This window comes from Lactuca sativa, chromosome 6, assembly GCF_002870075.4.
Source record: "Lactuca sativa cultivar Salinas chromosome 6, Lsat_Salinas_v11, whole genome shotgun sequence".
NCBI classification, from domain to species: domain Eukaryota; kingdom Viridiplantae; phylum Streptophyta; class Magnoliopsida; order Asterales; family Asteraceae; genus Lactuca; species Lactuca sativa.
Window position 1 is genome coordinate 118,722,854 of NC_056628.2, and position 19,897 is coordinate 118,742,750.

The 19,897-nt window shown below is 35.7% G+C and overlaps 1 protein-coding gene across 1 annotated transcript; it reads right to left on the reverse strand.

The window, feature by feature from the left end:
* Positions 1-18,423: 18,423 nt before the first annotated feature.
* On the reverse strand, positions 18,424-19,548 carry LOC111897443 (uncharacterized). The gene is made up of 4 exons (XM_023893407.1): positions 19,268-19,548; positions 18,957-19,210; positions 18,740-18,891; positions 18,424-18,495 (listed from the first exon to the last, which is right to left on the reverse strand). Exons 1-4 carry the CDS (start codon positions 19,546-19,548, stop codon positions 18,424-18,426), a joined length of 759 nt encoding a protein of 252 aa, XP_023749175.1.
* Positions 19,549-19,897: the final 349 nt, after the last annotated feature.

Consider the following 19,897-nt stretch of genomic DNA (forward strand, 5'->3'; position numbering starts at 1 on the left):
TATATTAACTCTTTATATTTAAATCACAAATCTCTTCAAATACATTAGTGTTTCCAACAAGCAAAACTTTACAACCTTACAAAAGAAAGAAAAATAAAAAGTTAGTGATTATTAATTAATAATCATAAGTTAAAAACTCTTAAGTTGTAACTAATAAATATACATAAATTAGAAAACTCTTAAGTTGTAGTGTGAGTTTCAAATAAATGTGATACTTGGAAATGTGTATTTATTATTATTATTATTATTATTATTATTATTATTATTATCATCATCATCATCATCATCATCATCATCATCATCATCATCATCATTATTATTATTATTATTATTATTATTATTATTATTATTATTATTATTATTATATTCGTCTAAATAATTGGTTTTGACATGTTATTTTAATCCCTTCAATTATTAAACATAAAAATATTTAATTATAAATTATAACATACGTTGGTGCATATATATGTTAAACAAATCACATATAATATATATTTTCATAAATGTCATATGTAATTATTATCGTAGTAATATGGATAAATTACTTTCATATGATAATAAACATAATTACATATCAAATGTTAAAAATTATGTTAGCTTTTAAATATTGTATTCTAAATATGTTGTGTAGGATAACCCAACAAAAAATAATAGAATATAAACATAATCAAAATAGAAAAACTACAATCAAATAAATAAGAACATTGGGTAGTTGAATATATAAATAAAAAGTTACATAAATATACATCTAAATTAAAAGAAAAAACTAACATTTGTCTACTTTGCTCAAACAAAAAAAACCTATATCCATTTTCCGAATCTTCTTTCTTCATTTAACACCATTCAACCTTAGAAACTTGATGACAATTTTTCACTAACCTACAATCAAAATATTTTTTTTGAAAAAGAAGAATCAAAAAGATATTCCATGCAAAAAAATTGATGTTTTGAGAATCACATTCAAGAGTGAGTAATACATTTCGACTAACTTTCTTAAACAAAAACTTATTAATTTAGATTCTCTTTGTTCATTGACCACCTAATCTAAATTAGTCATTTTTTATAAACATCAATTTTTTTAATGATATTACACAACAAAAATTAAAAATATAATTACGTTGGGTTTCATTAACCGATAATATGAAAGATTATAAATGTTTACAATAATATGAAAGATTATAAATGTTTAGGGATATAGTATAAAAAATCAAAAATATTATATTATAATTAAAATTTTAATACTTAATATCAATATTAAAATAATAAATAGAGAAAATTACAAATTTAGCCTAACACACTAATTACTTTATGGAAAATAGTCAAAAAAACAGAAATTGCAAAATTAGCTACTGAAATCGCAAATGAAACACCCCATTTGCGATTTTGCCAATCCATCTGTGAATGTACAAGTGCCTAAAACACGGTTGTGATTTAGGCACTTGTACATTCGCAGGTGGTTTTTTTTTATTTTCCAGTATATATAGTCCATTTTGCACCCTAAAATCACATATAGACTATGTCCATCTACGATTTCCTCTGATTACCATCTGCGATTTTGGGGTTTTTTTATAGGTTTGACTACGAAATTGATAGGATTTGACTACGAAACAACCTTAGTATATATAAACTTTTTCCAGAAAATTTCATTTTTGTTAATATTTTTTTGGAAAATTTGTTGAAAGCCTCTCTAAAAAATATATGAATATTTGGTTTGCGATGTAACTGGTGGGAGGTGAAAAGTTTCTGAAACAAATCTTGAATACGTATGTCCACATGGAGGTATTTATGAATTTGCTTTGATATTTTCTGAGTATATTACTTATAGTGAGTTTGTATCTTTGGTGAGAATGAAAACTGGTTTGTTAGACAAATATAAAATTAGTCTTCTTTTCCATCATCCTAAATTGAATCATTATATTGTCATGGTTGAATACATGGATGTTAGAATGTTGATCAATGTAATCAAATGTAGTGGAGGAAGAGTTGTGAAAGTGTTTGTGGTGGTTGATGAAGGTGATGCGGTTACGGATGGTGGTTAGAGTGGAAATGAGCCGGTTGGTAATTTACGCAGCGATAAAGGGAGCAATAATCCAATAGGTACTTTCATGACTCATAGTGTACCTCAATTTCATAGTGTTGCTGAAAATGTTAATGTGAAGTATTCATCTATTCACTATGTGGATCCTGAGAATTACAAGTATGTTGGTACATATCTTAATGACGTGGGTGGTCGTTGTATCGATGTTCCTGAACAAGAAGTTAAATTTATAAATAGGCATGTAGTAGTTACAAGTAAAAAGAAAAAAGTTATGAATCAGAAAGATAAAAATGTACATGGTTATGGGAATTATGTTGATGATGCTGATGTAGCTTTAGATATAACTGACTTAGAAAGCAATTCTGATGGAGATGAGTTGGGTGATGAAGTTAAAGTTAAGATTTCCGATAACATTTTTTACGGTATGCCCCCTATACCAACATGTCCAGTTGATGTCAATGAAGATATCCCAGCATAGATGGTAGATATCAACAATCAAAAGATTGAATGTCTCACTATATTTAAGAACAAAGAGCTTCTAAAACGGGCGATTGAGAAAAAATGTCTTCGAGAAGGTTTTCAGACGAGGACACATAGATTAACCAAATGAAGGTATGAGGTTGTGTGTGTAGGGAAAAAATGTTCTTGGTTACTTAGAGAAATTGGAATTAAAAGTTCTGGCGGACTTTTCTAAGTGAAAACATTTGTTGACGTAGACACATGTTCTTCAACAATTATGCAACCTGATCATTGACAAGCAAACAAATATGTTTGGGTGAATATCTTATTGATGTTTTGGCTGAAGATTATAGTAGAATATATCAGGGACAAGATATTATTAATGATATGAATGCTCAATTGAATATCAATATTTCATACCATCAGGCTTGGCGTGCGAAGCAATATGCACTGTTGTTGTTAAGGGGTACAAAAAAGGATTCTTTTACCAAACTTTCGACTTATTTCCAAAATTTTGGTCAAACATAATCCGGGTACCGTGACACATATTCAAACAAATGGTATGATGGATTTGAGTTCTTGTACGTTGTACTTGGTTGCTCGGTTAGTATTATTATATTTGATTATTAATTGTTTTATTTTGGTGTATTTTAATAAATATACAATCTATTGTAGGAACGCGCTTTTGTTAATTTTTGTAAGCCGACCCTTATAGTAGATGGAGCTCACTTAAAGGGCGAGTTCAAAGGTACCATGTTACTTGCAGTTACTAAGGACGGACAAAACTAAATATTACCGGTTGCATATGGTATATGCAAAAATGAGTGTACAGATTCTTGGACATGGTTTTTTCAAAAACTACGTGATTGCATAGGCTATATGGAGGAGCTTACAATTATATATGATAGGTCTCCATCTATAGCGACATCCGTTGCCAAAATTTTTCCTCACGCTCATCATGGAATATGTGGTGTCCATTTGTATTTCAACATAGTCGCTTGATACAGGAAGATTAAGACAGTCAAAACAATTTTTTGGGAGGCTTGCAGAGCATATAAAGTTGATGCTGCCATGGACCTAATGCAAAAGACAAAAGAACCTATATGGGAATACTTAAAAAGTATAAACCCTGAAACATGGTCTATGCGTGACAACCCGAAACTTCTCACTTGCGCAAACCATTCACTTCAATCAACATCAGACTTGTTTCTGCTAACTTTTAGCACTATTTAGAGCCTGTTTGAGCATGCTAAGCTTACTACATCAAAAGAATAAGTGATTAGATGTGTCAGCTAAAGTGTCAAACCATCAAACAAGCCATAAACCCTCAAATGAGGAGCCACGGCCAGGAGCCATGAGTTTACGGTCGTAAACTCCAGCCTATATATGTGGTCCTTAGCCATTTTTTTCAATCACTTTTCACATTTCAAGCCTAGAGATCATAATTATCTCCCAAGGATCATAAGATTTTGCTTCCAATCTTCAAAAATGTAAGTAAATCCTTCCATCTATGTGTTAATACACCCCTTATTCTTGATATCTCCTCGAATTCATCCATGAATTTCATCTTTTGAGTCTAGATCTTCAAGATCCTCAAGAACATCAAGAACACTTAAGTGTTTTGGGCCGAAAACTCCCTCATTTGGATTCTAATTGTAAGTACACTACTCTTTGCTTGTTATATACATGAATCACATGTTAAACACCTAGAAAACACCAAGAAATCAAGAACAAAGGGTGTTTACGGCCAAGGCAATCTCCCTTGGCCGTAAACCCTAATTAGTGGTGCAATGTTGCCACTATTCCTTCCTAAGCCATGGACAAGAACCTAGAACCCTTCCTCATGCTTGAAAGCTCTTTAAAACACCCATATGCACAAAGTAGCATGAGTTTACGGCCGTAAAATCTTGTGGCCATAAAATCATTGGCCGTAAACTCTTAGGGTTGTGAACACATGGTCGTAAACTCCCTTAGTCATGCCATTTGGGCCGTAAACTCCTATGTGAGGCCCTACAACCCTTAGATGCAACCCTTTGTATTTCTAGCACTTGAATCTAAGTGTTTTCCATGTCCTAGGGTGTCTTTTCTTGCATAATCAGTTGTTTAAACACTAATTAGATGCATATATGTGTCATTATATGCTAAATAGGATCCGTGCGTGCTCAAGTCTTCACTTAACACTTAGCATCTTATACCACTCGTTCATCCAACCACTCACAACAGGTGAGTTCATACCCCTTAATCTATCTTTTAAATGATTTTAAATGCTTTTAGGAGGGATACAAGTTGAAACATTGTAGTTATTATATCAATCACATGTGATTAATAACTAGAACAAACAGATAGATTTCTTATACTTTCAAATTGTGTTATCAAACATCTATTTCAAAACATCTTTATCAAATTTTTTTCATACTAAAACTATTTATCCAAACTCCTTTTAAACTTATAAATATTTTCTAAATCATATCTATATAGATATAGTTATATAAGTAAGGTTGAAAGGACTTAGGACTGATAACTCGCTTTATTTCTTGTTCCTTGTTTGGTTGTGGACTTAGAGTATTCGGTTGTTTGTCTGAGTGTCGTTTGAACCTTATTTATATATAATGTATATGTATACAGATATAAAAGCTTTTATTTCAGTCCAATACACACGCAGTCATTCAAACAACATTACTAGTAAACTATAATAGGTATAGTTTAAGAGATTACTACTCACTATTCCTAGTACAATGAAACATACAAGAGACAGTCCATTTATGAGTCAATACAAACTTACTATTATGAGAAACAGAAAGAACTTACAATGATGATAAACTAAGAGAACATACACTATACTATACAAGAGAACATACTATACACTAGTAGAGAGAGAACATTCAATACACTATAGCATACTATATAAACACTAGAATACGATAACTAGAATGTGAACTACTACTTCATGATACAAAAATACATTGTTGTATCACATTATAACCAGAGTCTCCTGGAGGGAGAGCGGGCATCATGTGTATAGATCTATACGGGACAGACACTCCCACACCCCGACTGCTAGCTACAGTCCCAGCCAGTAAGGCCAACGGGTGACAAAATGTCACCTCACTATTTTATGACGCCAGAAGATTGCCGGTTATTCAGTCATCAATCAGCATGGTTACAAACTAATTCACATCTAAACCTTTAATTAACCAACTAGAAATTAAAGGCGATAAGACTCACCATGGAGTATGGTACATTTAATACGATTGAGTCTTCATTTTTACCATTTCATAGTCAGCAATGTCACTGCTGAGATAGAACATTCTATTTTCTTAATAGATGATAGAAATAAATGGGAGAAAACATACTTTTACACAGTAATGAAGTACTACCATATTTTCCCTACTATTACAAGTACATATGTAAACATTACATTTTTATACAAAAACAAATATGTAAAATAGTTGAGCCTCGGGTAGAAGGCTACTTTATTTTATAAGCAGGAAATATAGGATTTTCTGGGAAAACTTTATAAACTTTTCAAGGTTTCAAATACACAAATTTCGAGATTATTAACTACTAAATGACACTAAATACTTATGAGCTTGCCAGCATTTTATGCTGATACTCTCTTTCAAAATAACTTGTATTCTCAGGGAACTAGTAAGACAGGTACACACATGCAACTTTTGAAGGACGAAGTGGATCCAAGACTCGTCTGTATTTTGATTGTACATTTTTGGTGTCATTTAAACCTTACAAAAGAACACACATGTATTTAACTATTCTATTAATGCAATGGATGTGGTTGCTTGTTTTTACTATTATGCATTGTTATGATATTGTACATGATGTCCTCTACCCCCGAATGTTTCCGCCAATTCGGTTTAGGGGTGTGACACTAGGTCACATTTTAAAGGGAACATGTACAATCTTATGTCGTCCAACAGTGCGGAGTCTATAAACGCATTATCTAGACACGCACGTAAGGTGCTGATACTGATGTTGATCGACTTTTTTCGTGAAACAATGCAACAGTGGTGGTTTCAAAGACGAAACTTTGCAGGTACTAAGTTTTAATATTAATTTTTTTTATTAAATGTTATTGATCATAACTGTATAATTTATTTCTATTTTTTTAGCGGAAGCAACAACAACACTCACCTCTTGGGCCGATGAAATTGTAAAAGAAAATAAATTTTCTTATAGCAATTGGGATGTTCGCATGATCTCAAGAATCAAATGCGAGGTAAAAAAGGGGGCACAAAATATGATTGTAGATTTCCAACAAAAGACATGTACATGTAGGCATTGGCAACTTGACGACATACCTTATGGTCATGTCATAAGAGCGTTAACAGTCAACAATTATCAAGACTGCTCGATGTTTGCATTAAATGGTTACCATACCGAAACATTGAGGAAAACATACGAGGAATTAGTAAATGTTATGCCAAAGCCATCCGAATGGGAGATCCCTTATAATTTAATGATTGTTAAGCCACCTATAATGGATAAACGTCAGCCAGGGATGGCAAGAAACACAGACCGCATTCCATCCCAAGGTGAGGGTCCAATTAAAAAAGAGTGTTCTACATGCGGTAAAGCAGGACACACGAGAAACAATTGTTCTGGAAGGGCGTCTGGTAGTGGATCACGTCGCAATACATTTCATATTGGGGCTTCAGCGAGTTGCTCACAATCCAATGATGTCGATTTTGATTTAAAACAACCTTAAATTGAATAGATGTTAATTTTTTATGTATTGTAATGTTTTTATTAAATTTTATAAGATGTTGTAATGCTTTTATACTTGGAAAATTAACGGTAAACAAACATGTTAATATAAAATAAATAGCAAATCCAAGTCAAGATAATGTTACAATAATTTTTTAACTAATTATTAAACTCAAGGAATTGCAATGGGTACTTCTCTTTCTCGATTGTTATATAGTCATCCCTAACTCTCATTTTATCTTCCAAACGATCCTTTTGCACCCTAATTTGTATCTGATGGGTTTTATATGAACAATCCTATGTGTGCATGCAACCCTAATTTGGATCTATGTTTTCACTATTAGATACACAACATTATGAACACATGGATAAAACCCTAATGTAGCATGCTATTTTCGAAAATCACATAGAAGGTTAGATCACATACCTCTTATTTTTTTATTGCAATAACAACTTAAATCTTCAAACCCTTAGTCTTGAAAGCAAGCACCACAAGTGTAGTGCCTCTAATGGCTCACAAACACCACAAGCAATTGGAGAGGCTATAGAGAGAGAAGGGGGAGGTAGAAATCGTCCTTGGGAGCTCTTAGAAGCAAGTGAACGAATTCTTAAGGCCTAGGGGTCTTTATATAGGGTTGGGATTAGGGTTTCAGTCCTTATCCTTATCCAGTTACTTGCCCACCAAGCAACCACAAGATAAGCCTTGAAAAACCCCTATCTCTTGGACCTTGGACGATTTCAAGGATATCCTAATCCTTGAATTCGTCCATCCTTTAACAAGGATAATCAGTACCCTACTTTGCAACTATCACATAATTACAATTCAGCCCCTCTAGTTTAATTAATTACACTTGATCACAAAATTAATTCCTAATTAATTATTGACCAATATTATTTAAACAAATATGATTTCTCCTTTAATATATTATTCTTATAACATATTAATAAATCATAATAACCTCTTTCTCTATTTATTTCTCCAGTCAAGTTGCTTTGGTGAAGGCAACCCAAAAGGACCATGCACAACCGGGTCAAGTATTTACGAAATATAGTTACGGGCTTAAACACTAATCCAACAGTCTCCCACTTGGATAAGTCTAGTAACCACAAATGTAACATACAACTCGATTAGAAATCGTAGCTCTCAAAGACGTTGTCGAACTCTGATCTCATCAGTATCATGTCCTCTAAATAAGGGATCGTATAGTCCTCTGTTTAGATATTGTGCAGACAATCTCATGGAACTAATTGTCCAACAGTTGGTTTCTCGATCTCATATTCATTTGACATAGAACTTAATTGAACACATCAATTCAGTCCTGACCGGGCCCGGCACAAAAGTCAAATCAAATCATCGAGCGGCCGCAATATCGCTTTTACCCCCTCAGGATAAAAGTAACAGATAAACTTCGACTTATATGCATTTACTTATCCACTAATCAACTATACACAACAATGCGTTTTATAACATGAATTTACTGATGCGGTTTCGCATTATCAATGCACAACCAATTAGTAAATAATAAACCATATATCTAGGTTTTAAGACCATATGATATTATCGTCTTGCGATCACTTTTGTCATATTCCATAAAATGATTCCAGCAAGTGCGGGTTTATTCCAATGCTCAAAACTTGTTAATAAGCACTCATGAATGTTGCCGCAAACATTTTCTATGTCTAATACCTTTTAGACACTCTACCTACCAATTCATGACAATCTTCATTCATACCTACTTCCAACATATGAACGATTGTGGACCATTCGAATAATTCGATTATTCTTAATAACTCAATTATTCAGGAAGTCAAAACATGCAAATTGAAACAAAAGTTAAACAATCAACATAAGACAGTAGCTTTACTTATAAATAATACTCCTTTATTTAATCATCAAAATTCCAATTACATTTATCTATTATATGTTACTAAAACTATCTAATCTAAACTAATATCATCCTTCAGCACAATGCTCCTAGCGTGCTGCAAGTGCTTAACCCTACTCAGTCCCTTCGTAAGCGGATCTGCTGGGTTATCTTCTGATGATATCCTCTTAACCACGAGGTGTCCTTCTTCTACTCGATGTCTAATAAAGTGATACTTTCTGTCGATATGTCGAGATCTACCATGATCCCTTGGTTCCTTGGTCAAGGCAACTGCTCCTTCATTATCACAGAAAATTTCCATAGGCTCCTTTATGGTAGGCACAACTCCATGGTCACCAATGAAGTTCTTCAACTATATCGCCTCCTTTGACGCTTCGCTCGCTGCAATGTACTCTGATTCGCACGTTGAATCGACTACAGTTTCCTGCTTGGAACTTTTCCAAGTCACTGCTCCTCCATTTAGGGTAAAGACCCAGCTCGACTACGAACGGTAGTTGTCCCTGTCGGTCTGGAAGCTAGCGTCACTATACCCTCGCAGCTTCAAGTCATCACTCCTTCCGAGGACTAGGAACCATTCCTTGGTCCTCCGAAGGTACTTAAGTATATTCTTGACTGCAATCTAATGAGCTTTGCCCGTGTTCCCTTGATATCTACTGACCATGCTCAAGGCAAAGGCCACATCAGGGCGAGTACAAGTCATAGCATACATGATCGAGCCAACTGCGGAAACGTAAGGTACTCGGCTCATCTCTGCTATCTCGGCTTCGGTACTCGGACTTTGAGTCTTACTCAACTTGGCATTACTCTGTATCGGTAGTTCTCCCTTCTTCGAGTTTTCCATACTAAAACATTTTAGTACTGTCACAACTAGAAATTTTGTGTCATGTAATCTATACACTCAAGTAAATGTTGAAACAAAAATTTAAGAGCATGTGTGATACCTATTATTATGACATCAAAAACTTCAATCAAATACATCATACAAGTACTACAAATAGTCATCAAACAATTGGAAACCCTAGAAGTTCTTGTTTAGGTCCATTTTGGACTAGGACTCCCTTATTGGACCAAAATGGACCAATAAGCTTCCAATTTGACTATCATGGGCTTAGAACCCTAATTGGGCTCTAATTGGACCCACAATCATTTATTTCAACATTTTGGGCCATTTTGAGCCTAGAATGAAATGAATTAAAAGCCTTGATCCATGAATAACCTAAACTAGTCCAACAAAAATGTAAAAATCATACTATATTGTTTTAGGTTAAAACTCACCCAAACTAACTCTAATATTGGGCTTAGGAGCAAAAAGCCCAAATTTTCCTTTTTCCTTCAAGATTCTCGGCCCAAGGCCCAAGTCCAAGAAGAAATGGAGAAGAGTTGACTATTTGCATGCCACCTCACTTATATCCAACATGTTTCCATGCACCTCTCATACTTCTAGGAACATATCACTTCAAAGATCACTTCTTCTTTCCCTCCCTCACTCTCGGCCGAAACACACACACACACATACACAAATCTCTCACAAATTCTCTCTAGAATACTCAAGAACACATCCTTCCTCTCCACTCAAAAATCTCGAAAATTAGGAGGCTTTCAAGAGGATATTTCCACAAACTCTTCATCTAAGGTAAGGTTATGCTTGGATCTATGACTTAGATTCTTTGTTTTATCAAAATCTCTTCCTAATCCATGCAAAAATTGTGATCTTGCATCCTAGAACCACCTCAAATTCGAGATCTTCAAGAAAAGGGTGCTAAGGCCAAAAATCACCAAGCTTTCTTCCATCTTTTCTTCAAAAACCGAAACCACACCCTAAGGTGAGCTTCATACCCCCTATTTTTCTGTTTTATAAGTTTTGTGGGGGGGGGGGGGGGGGGGGGGAATACAAGTGAAAGTGTATATCTATATGTGTTTTGTATGCCTTGTATGATTTCTATGCTTATATGTGTGTTTTTATGTGTTTATAATGTTGGATCTAGCCATAAACCCCTAAAAACCGAGACATACTTTATGTTAAATGATACTAACATCAAATATATTTCTACATACAAAGTGTTCCAAGCAAAATAGCTAAATGGCTTAATAACATTTTCCTTGGGCTAAAAACTCAATTTTTGGACATAAAATGTTAAAAATATAAAGTTAAAGGGCCCAAAATGAAATATTTCGAATTCTGATGGGTGAGATGAGTCAAAACAGTTTCCATAATTTATTTTCTGAAAATATACTTTTTTGGAAGGTTAAAAACATAAATTAAAGCTTAATGGGCTAAAAATGACATTTTCGGCCCAATAGGGCCCAATATGCGAAATTTTCTGTTTTAAAGGGCCAAAACTGTGTTTTTCTGTAAAACAGTGGACTACTAGTGTTCCAAGTCCTTTTCTAAGGTTTAAAATGGTTTTCAAATTTAAAAAGGACCAAAGTTGCAAAAATTTTCCAAATTGGGCCAAAATTGTAAAAACTGCGAAAAAGAGGGGTTACAACCGAGAAAACTGTATTTTCAGGGACTAAAATTGTTTTTAACTAAAAATGTGCTGAAAAATATCAATTCCAATAAGTTTTGATGTTAAAATGCCAAGAAAAATAGTTTAAGGACTAAACCGGAAATTTATTTATGCAAAGGGTTGAAAAAGTAAATTTACAAAATAAAGAGGGGCTGAAAACAGAAAATTTTCAAGGCTAATTCAATACACCCATCGTGATCAAATATTGGCACCGCGACTACCGACGAAATACAATACACAACAATACCAAAAATCGTTGTTAAACGAATTGATTCGGTCTCGAATTAATAACAATCCGAAACTACTAACACGACGATACCTCGATTCACACAAGTAACTTTTGGGAATTTAATACACACGTGAGAGTGCACAGACGTCGACACACCATCTTTGGGTCCAAAAGTGTAAAATCTTGTTTGTTGGGCCTAGCTAGCCCGATGACCTGATCTTTAGGCCCGAAGACTTCAACCTTACGAGTTGTTGAGTCTTACATGACCCAACACAACGTAAAAGGACTTTCAATGGCTTTTATACTATTGGTCCCCAAGGGTCCTATGGTACGGCTAGTAAAGTCGGTTATTCAAATGCGAATCGGGTCAAGGACCCTTCGTACTTTTTTTTATCCCCAACCGGCTAACGGAGTTATCGAGGTCTTCGTGCCCTCTTTCTCTTCGGATGTGGGACTACAAGAAGTCAGGGCAGTTGGATTACGTGAATAGTATGGACGACGCCTACGGGATCGTTAGTATAAGTTGTAAACTGGCCGTTTGTGTAACGCGTGTTTATAACAATTCACTATGCGAAATAATCCGACGTCGTCTGGAATCAATGACTTCACACTTCGCGATGGTTCTACAACTACATGGAATTCAAAGTATTAGGAAAACATCGGGTTTTCCTAGGGTTATACAATAGATACAGTTTTGAAAAGTACACTAGCATAATGAACATTTTTATTACAACTATAGAAATAAACAAGCATACTTATGGATCTTCACAAACTTTTTCAGAAACTCTTTTCAGAAAATATCGGATTTTCTGGTGGTTTTCAAAATAATACAACACGTTGCTTTTCAAATACCGCTTATGAACTCACCAACATTTCATATGTTGACGTTTTTTCAAAATACTTGTATTCTCAGGTAACGAGTGAACCAAAGGAAATGTACTCAGTGATGGCTTGCAGTTTGTTTATTTATGAATCGGACAATTTGTTTTTGGGAATGTAATGTTAAAACAATGTACTCAATGTAAACTTTATCGGTTGTACTATATTAATGCATGGTGACGAATGATGTTATGTTTCATATATATTCAATGTTATGGTATTCAATTAAGTCACAACAGCCCTCGGACGTTTCCGCCGTCTGGTTCGGGGGTGTGACAAGTACCTTATCCAAGTAAGTATTCTGACTAAGTCCTATTAGTCTCTTACTTCGCTCTCTCAGTATCCTTATTCCCAAAATATAGGAAGCCTCTCCGAGGTCCTTCATAGCGAAGCACTTCCCGAGCCAGGACTTAACCTCCTGCAGAGTCGGGTTGTCGTTTCCTATGAGCAGTATGTCATCGACATACAAAACGAGGAAGCTAACTATACTCCCACTGGCCTTGACATATACACATGATTCATCTTCGCTTCGTACAAATCCAAACTCTTTGACTTTCTCATCAAAGCAAAGATTCCATTTGCGAGATGCTTGCTTAAGTCCATAAATGGACTTCTCAAGCTTGCTCACTCTATTTGGATGCTTCGGATCGACAAAACCCTCTGGCTGAGCCATGTAAACATCCACAGCCAACTTCCCATTAGGGAAAGCGGTCTTGACATCCATTTGCCATATCTCATAATCATGAAATGCGGCAATGGCTAGCATCACCCTTATACGTGTGCACATTCCCATCCACGTCGGTCTTCTTCTTGAAGATCCATTTGAACCCAACCATCTTACGTCCAGGCACATTGTCAACCAAATTCCAAACTAGGTAGTCATACATAGACTGAATCTCGCTGTCCATCGCCTCCTTCCATCTTACAGACTCTGGGCCTGCCATGGCTTCCTTATAGCTGTTAGGTTCATCTAGATTTACTAGTGTGCTATCACTAATATACGTGTCCCCTTTGGTAGTAATATGAAAACCATACAACTGGGGTTGAACTCTAACTTTTTTGGAACATCTAAGAGGTAAGGACTGGTCAATTGGTTCAACCGGAGTTTCCTCCTCGGGTTGAGCGCCAGCGGTAGAGGTTCCTTCATCGCTCGATTCTTGAATCTCTTCAAGATCGATGTGCCTCCCACTTTCTCCTTAGCTTATGAGTTCTCGCTCTCAGAAAACCCCTCTCCTCGCAATGAAGACAACATTGTCACTCGGTCTATAGAAGAGATATCCAAAGGATCTCTGCGAGTAGCCGATGAAAATACATCGCTCACTACGAGGTTCGAGCTTGTCGTGAGTCTCTCGTCTTACGAAGACCTCACAGTCCCAAACGTTGATATGTGCCAAAGAGGGAGCCTTCCCTGTCCACATCTCGTGAGGTGTTTTGGCAACCTTCTTTATAGGGACTCGGTTAAGGATATGGGCGGCAGTCTCTAAGGCATACTCCCAGAATGAGGTAGGTAGTGAAGCACAACTCATCATAGAACGGACCATGTCTAACAAGGTTCGATTACACCTTTCTGCCACACCATTCAACTGTGGTGTCCTAGGTGGCGTCAATTGCAAAACTATTCCGCATTCCTTGAGATAGTCGTGGAATTCAAGAGTTAGGTACTCTCCTCCTCGATCGGACCGAAGCATCTTGATTTTCCTGCCCAATTGATTCTCCACTTCATGCTTGAACTCTTTGAACTTTTCAAACGTTTCTGACTTGTGCATGCTTGATTAAGTAAATATACCCATATCTATTATAATCATCGGTGAAAGTCACGTAGAAGCGGTTCCCATCCTTTGTGGTGGATCTAAAGGGCCCACACACGTCGGTGTGTATGAGATCCAATAAACCCTCACCCCTCTCACAAGTGCCAGTGAAGGGTGACTTGGTCATCTTTCCAAGTAAACAAGACTCGCACGTGTCATCTTCCCTAAGGTCGAATGAATCCAACACTCCATCCTTTTGGAGTTGGGCTATACGCTTCTTATTGACATGTGCAAGACGATAATGCCACAAAGATGCTTTATCCATACTATTGGAAGAATCCATACACAACACATCATTTCCTAGGTTATCTACAACCATAACAGTTTCATAAATTCCTTTACAAGGCATTGCTTCAAAATATAAAACACCATTTAGATAAGCATAAATGAACCATTCTCATTATTAATCGAATATCTAAATCCTTGTCTAAACAAACCATGAAAAGAAATGATGTTTCTTGCCATATCTGGCGAGTAGCAACAATTATTTGAATCTAAATTCAATCCATTACTAAGCACTAAAGAATACACTCCAATCTTGGTAACAGCCGACGTTCTTCTGTTCCCCATGATTAGATTTATTCTTCCAAGCTCCACATCCCTATTTCATCCTAGTCCCTGCAAATCAGAACAAATGTGGTAACCATATCCTGTATCAAGAACCCAAGAAATAGCATGAGATGAATCATTAGATTTAATTGTGTATATACCTGCATAAGATGGCTTGATCTTTCCATCCTTGATGGCTTGCAGATATTCCAGGAAGCTTCTCTTCCAATGCCCTATTTTGTGGCAATGATGGTACTCTGCCTCCTTTGGGTTAGGGTTGGGCTTAGTAGGATCAACCTTGGTCCCACTAGAAGAGGAACCATCTTGGGACTTTCCCTTGCGGTGGCTCTTTGACGGAGCCTTCCTCTTCTTCCCCTTCCCTGCCCTATAGCCAAAACAGGAGCAGCGGATGGATTAGGAGTTAGTGCAACAGACTTGTCCTTAAGGTTTCTTTTAGCAGTCCTTAGGAGCCCTTGGAGTTTGCTTAGGGTGACCTCTTCCTTGTTCATGTGGTAGGTCATCCTAAATTGGTTGTAGCATGAGGGCAAGGAGTGAAGAACAATGTCGATAGCCAAATCTTCCCCAAAGTTGACATTCAACTTGCAAAGACGATCAACATACCTTTGCATCTTTTGCAAGTGCACGGTTAGAGACTCTCCACTTCCCATTTTAGCAGTGATCATATTCGTAATGATCTCATAGCGCTCTTGCCTCGTGCTTTGGTGATATCTCTCCATCAAGTTTTTATGCATTTCATAGGGATACATGTCCTCATAGGACTTTTGGAATTCGGAGTTCATTGTGGCTATCATGATGCAATGAACTTTCGTTGCATCACGCTCATGGGTCTCAAAGACAACCATTTCTTCGGGAGTGGTAGTATCCGGATTGATCTTCTCGAGATTCTCATCGAGAACATACTCTTTATCCTCGTAACGCGCGATAGTGCGAATGTATCTTATCCATTCGCTAAAGTTCGATCCATCGAAAGTCACTTTTTGACAAAGGCTCATTAGCGTGAATGAGCTAGCAGCAGCGTTGTTTGCATTAGACATCTACAAATAGAAAGGACAAAGTTTGATTAGAATTGAATCCCTAATTAAACACCTAAAATGAAAAATTAGGGCTAGGACCCAACAACATTATTTACATATTAGAAAAGGGATGTCGTAATCCAACACGTAAATAATTTGGAGGTAAGTGAATGACGATTCACTAATTCTTCACCATGAAAAACATAAGCTTAAGTTTTAAATGTATTTAGAATTCCTAGATTTTTCTTGAGATTCATTGAACCTTTCAATGGCATGTTTAAATCTCGATATTCCCCTATCGTTTGTGACTAGGATGCCGAGGATCACAAAGTGGGTGTGAATAACCATGCAAATCTACATGGTGCCTTCATTGTTACAATCACCTATTCGATGTGCCGGTAAACACACGCTCCATCAAACTATGACAAACAATGAATCACCCTTTACCACCTTTTCTTAGAACTAATTAGTGTGCCGGTAAATCACACACGCTCCACTCACTTCTTAGCAAGGGTGCAAAGTGTAATTTCATGAGATTGCATCAATTTCACTTTTGCCTAAAGTAACTAGGATTGGGAATTTAAAAAAAAATGTTTAGTTACTTTATATAGACTCATTATACTTAGTAATGAGGAGAGGATTGCCCTATCCTACCCGTTCGGCTAACGACCCTTCACCAGTCAAGCAAGCGGTGGGTGTGAGTGTACACCTATTAAGCACCATTTTATAGGCAGCAACCTTATACCCACCTTATAGACTGACTTCGTGAATGAGGCCTACTAACGGTAAGACTAGCATTTTAATTATACATATATATTTATTAAGCTTGTAATAATATAGTAGTATAGGGTGTATTTTAAACATTTCAAAAATACTAGGGTTTTAATCTTCAATTTAAAATTTTCGAAATTTAATACCATTTAAATTAAAATTTTAAATATTAAAACTATTGATTTAATAATTATCACAAATTAAACTATTAATTTAAATTATTAAATCACAAGGGATTATCTAAATCATGAGGATAATTACTATTGAAACAATTAACTTATCCTAATCCCTTTTATCCCTCTAAATTTTGAAAATAATGGGAGGGGATAATTCAAAACCTTTAATTACCATATTTAACTATTAAAAGATAATTACAAGATATGGGATTATCCAAATCCCTAAAATTTAGGATCTTATCTTGGGGAAGGAGGCAAATCTTGAAATCTAAGGGTTTACAAACCCTAGATTTCGAAATCTTGGATTAAAAGGAAAGGATTCAAAAACCCTTTCAAGATTTTCGCAAATTAGGGTTAGAAAACCCTAATCTCGAAATCTATGGCCTCCTAGGGTTTATTGGCTATAAACCCTAATTTGTCAAGTTCATACAATTGAATAATACTAATTGAAAACAAGTTAACCAAAGGCTTTGATACCACTGATGGGTTTTATACGAACAATCCTATGTGTGCATGCAACCCTAATTTGGATCTATGTTTTCACTATTAGATACACAACATTATGAACACATGGATAAAACCCTAATGTAGCATGCTATTTTCGAAAATCACATAGAAGGTTAGATCACATACCTCTTGTTGTTATATTGCAATAACAACTTAAATCTTCAAACCCTTAGTCTTGAAAGCAAGCACCACAAGTGTAGTGTCTCTAATGGCTCACAAACACCACAAGCAATTGGAGAGGCTATAGAGAGAGAAGGGAGGAGGTAGAAATCGTCCTTGGGAGCTCTTAGAAGCAAGTGGATGAATTCTTAAGGCCTAGGGGTCTTTATATAGGGTTGGGATTTGGGTTTCAGTCCTTATCCTTATCCAGTTACTTGCCCACCAAGAAACCACAAGATAAGCCTTGAAAAACCCTTATCTTTTGGACCTTGGACGATTTCAAGGATAATCATTGCCCTACTTTGCAACTATCACATAATTACAATTCAGCCCCTCTAGTTTAATTAATTACACTTGATCACAAAGTTACTTCCTAATTAATTATTGACCAATATTAATTAAACAAATATGATTTCTCCTTTAATATATTATTCTTATGACATATTAATAAATCATAATAACCTCTTTATCTATTTATTTCTCCAGTCAAGTTGCTTTGGTGAAGGCAACCCAAAAGGACCATGCACAACCGGGTCAAGTATTTACCAAATATAGTTACGGGCTTAGACACTAATCCAACAGTATCATCTCTGCGTCCTTGTCAGCAAGCCATTTTTCAGTCGTTTTGATTGTCTTCTTAGTCTTTTTTATCCATTCTTCATGTTCTTTGATTTTCTTTTTATTGAGATCTATCCATTATTGAGCTTGTTTGCATTCTGATGCAATAACTTCACGACGTTCACTGAGAAGGCGGGATGCCTCTTTATCCTGTATTTGTTTTTCTTCAGCCTTTTTCAATTCTTGAAAATTTTGATCCGACATATATGAGTTTGCCGAAGAGGGTGTAAAAAGGGGTCAACTGCATGTCACTCCTGCCGAAGAGGGTGTAGAAAAGGGGTTGACTGCATCATAATAGTAACAATCTACTTTGTTGCATGAGCAAATTTCTTAGTGATGCTATAGCGTGCCCACATGGTATACCACTTTTTTGCCATTTCCCACAACTACATACCCTACATTCAAGTTGTACTTTCCTGGTGTCGAAATTGTCATCGACTTCAAATGTATCCCCATACATACGTCTTGCCACCCAATTATAAGACTTGTTCACACGCTTTTGAACCTTATTTTCAACATAAGGGGTAACCCGGACGTAAATTCTCCCTGCAATATTTGTTAATTTATAAATAATAACACAATAAAAAAACAAACTATAAATATAAAGTTACCTGCAACTTCATTCCGTTCATCATACGTTGATGGTATAGACTTATTGATTAACTCAATTATCGCTGTTATAGGTAACTCATGCATGTAGGTGGATATAGTTTTCACCATTCCAAGAATATCAAATGATTTTACATTGTAACGTACTTTCGGGAAAAATTCCCGTGCCCATTTTGAAATTGCTATATTGTCAAGCCAGAAAATTAGACTCCTAAGCAAGGTGTGGAAAGGTGGATTCGTACATGCACTTTGCAACCTTTCCAATCACAAGTAAAAATCATTAACACTATATGCATTGCATGACTTCCAAAACAATGTTTCAACTTCAGTATCACTATCTCCGACAGAATCTCGTATTTTTCGAGCTATATCTTTAGGACAATACCCATGATACAAATCTGGGTAGACTCTCTCAACTACAAAGTCTATTTTATCACATAGATTGCTTATGAAACCAACCTCTGTATCTTCACCTAAGAAATCTTTTAACTTCATCATGAACCATAGCCAAGATTCCTCACACTCTAAGGGTCCCAAAGCAACTGCTAAGAGTAGGGGCTCATGGTTTCCGTCCAAAGCCACTACAAAGTACATTTTTGTCAGATAATTGCCGAGTAGGGGTAAATAACGCACATATATTAACGGTATCATGCACCTAAGAAAGGTACGGATCTGCATAAAAAAACATACTTATATTAGTGACAAGCAAAATCAAAACGAGTTACATTATCTAGAACTATTAAGTAACTTAATAAAATAAAATGTTATACCACGCAACCTAAAGCCACGAAACAAAATTGAAAGCGGTTGGTATCGGTTTCTTGATGGTTGTGAAGGTATTACGAATTGTTTTTTGAAGATTATGCAACAATATTGGTAGGTGACAAAAGCTTCTCTCAGTGTAAGTACTTATTTTCACAAACAATGAATTTTTTTTTACAAT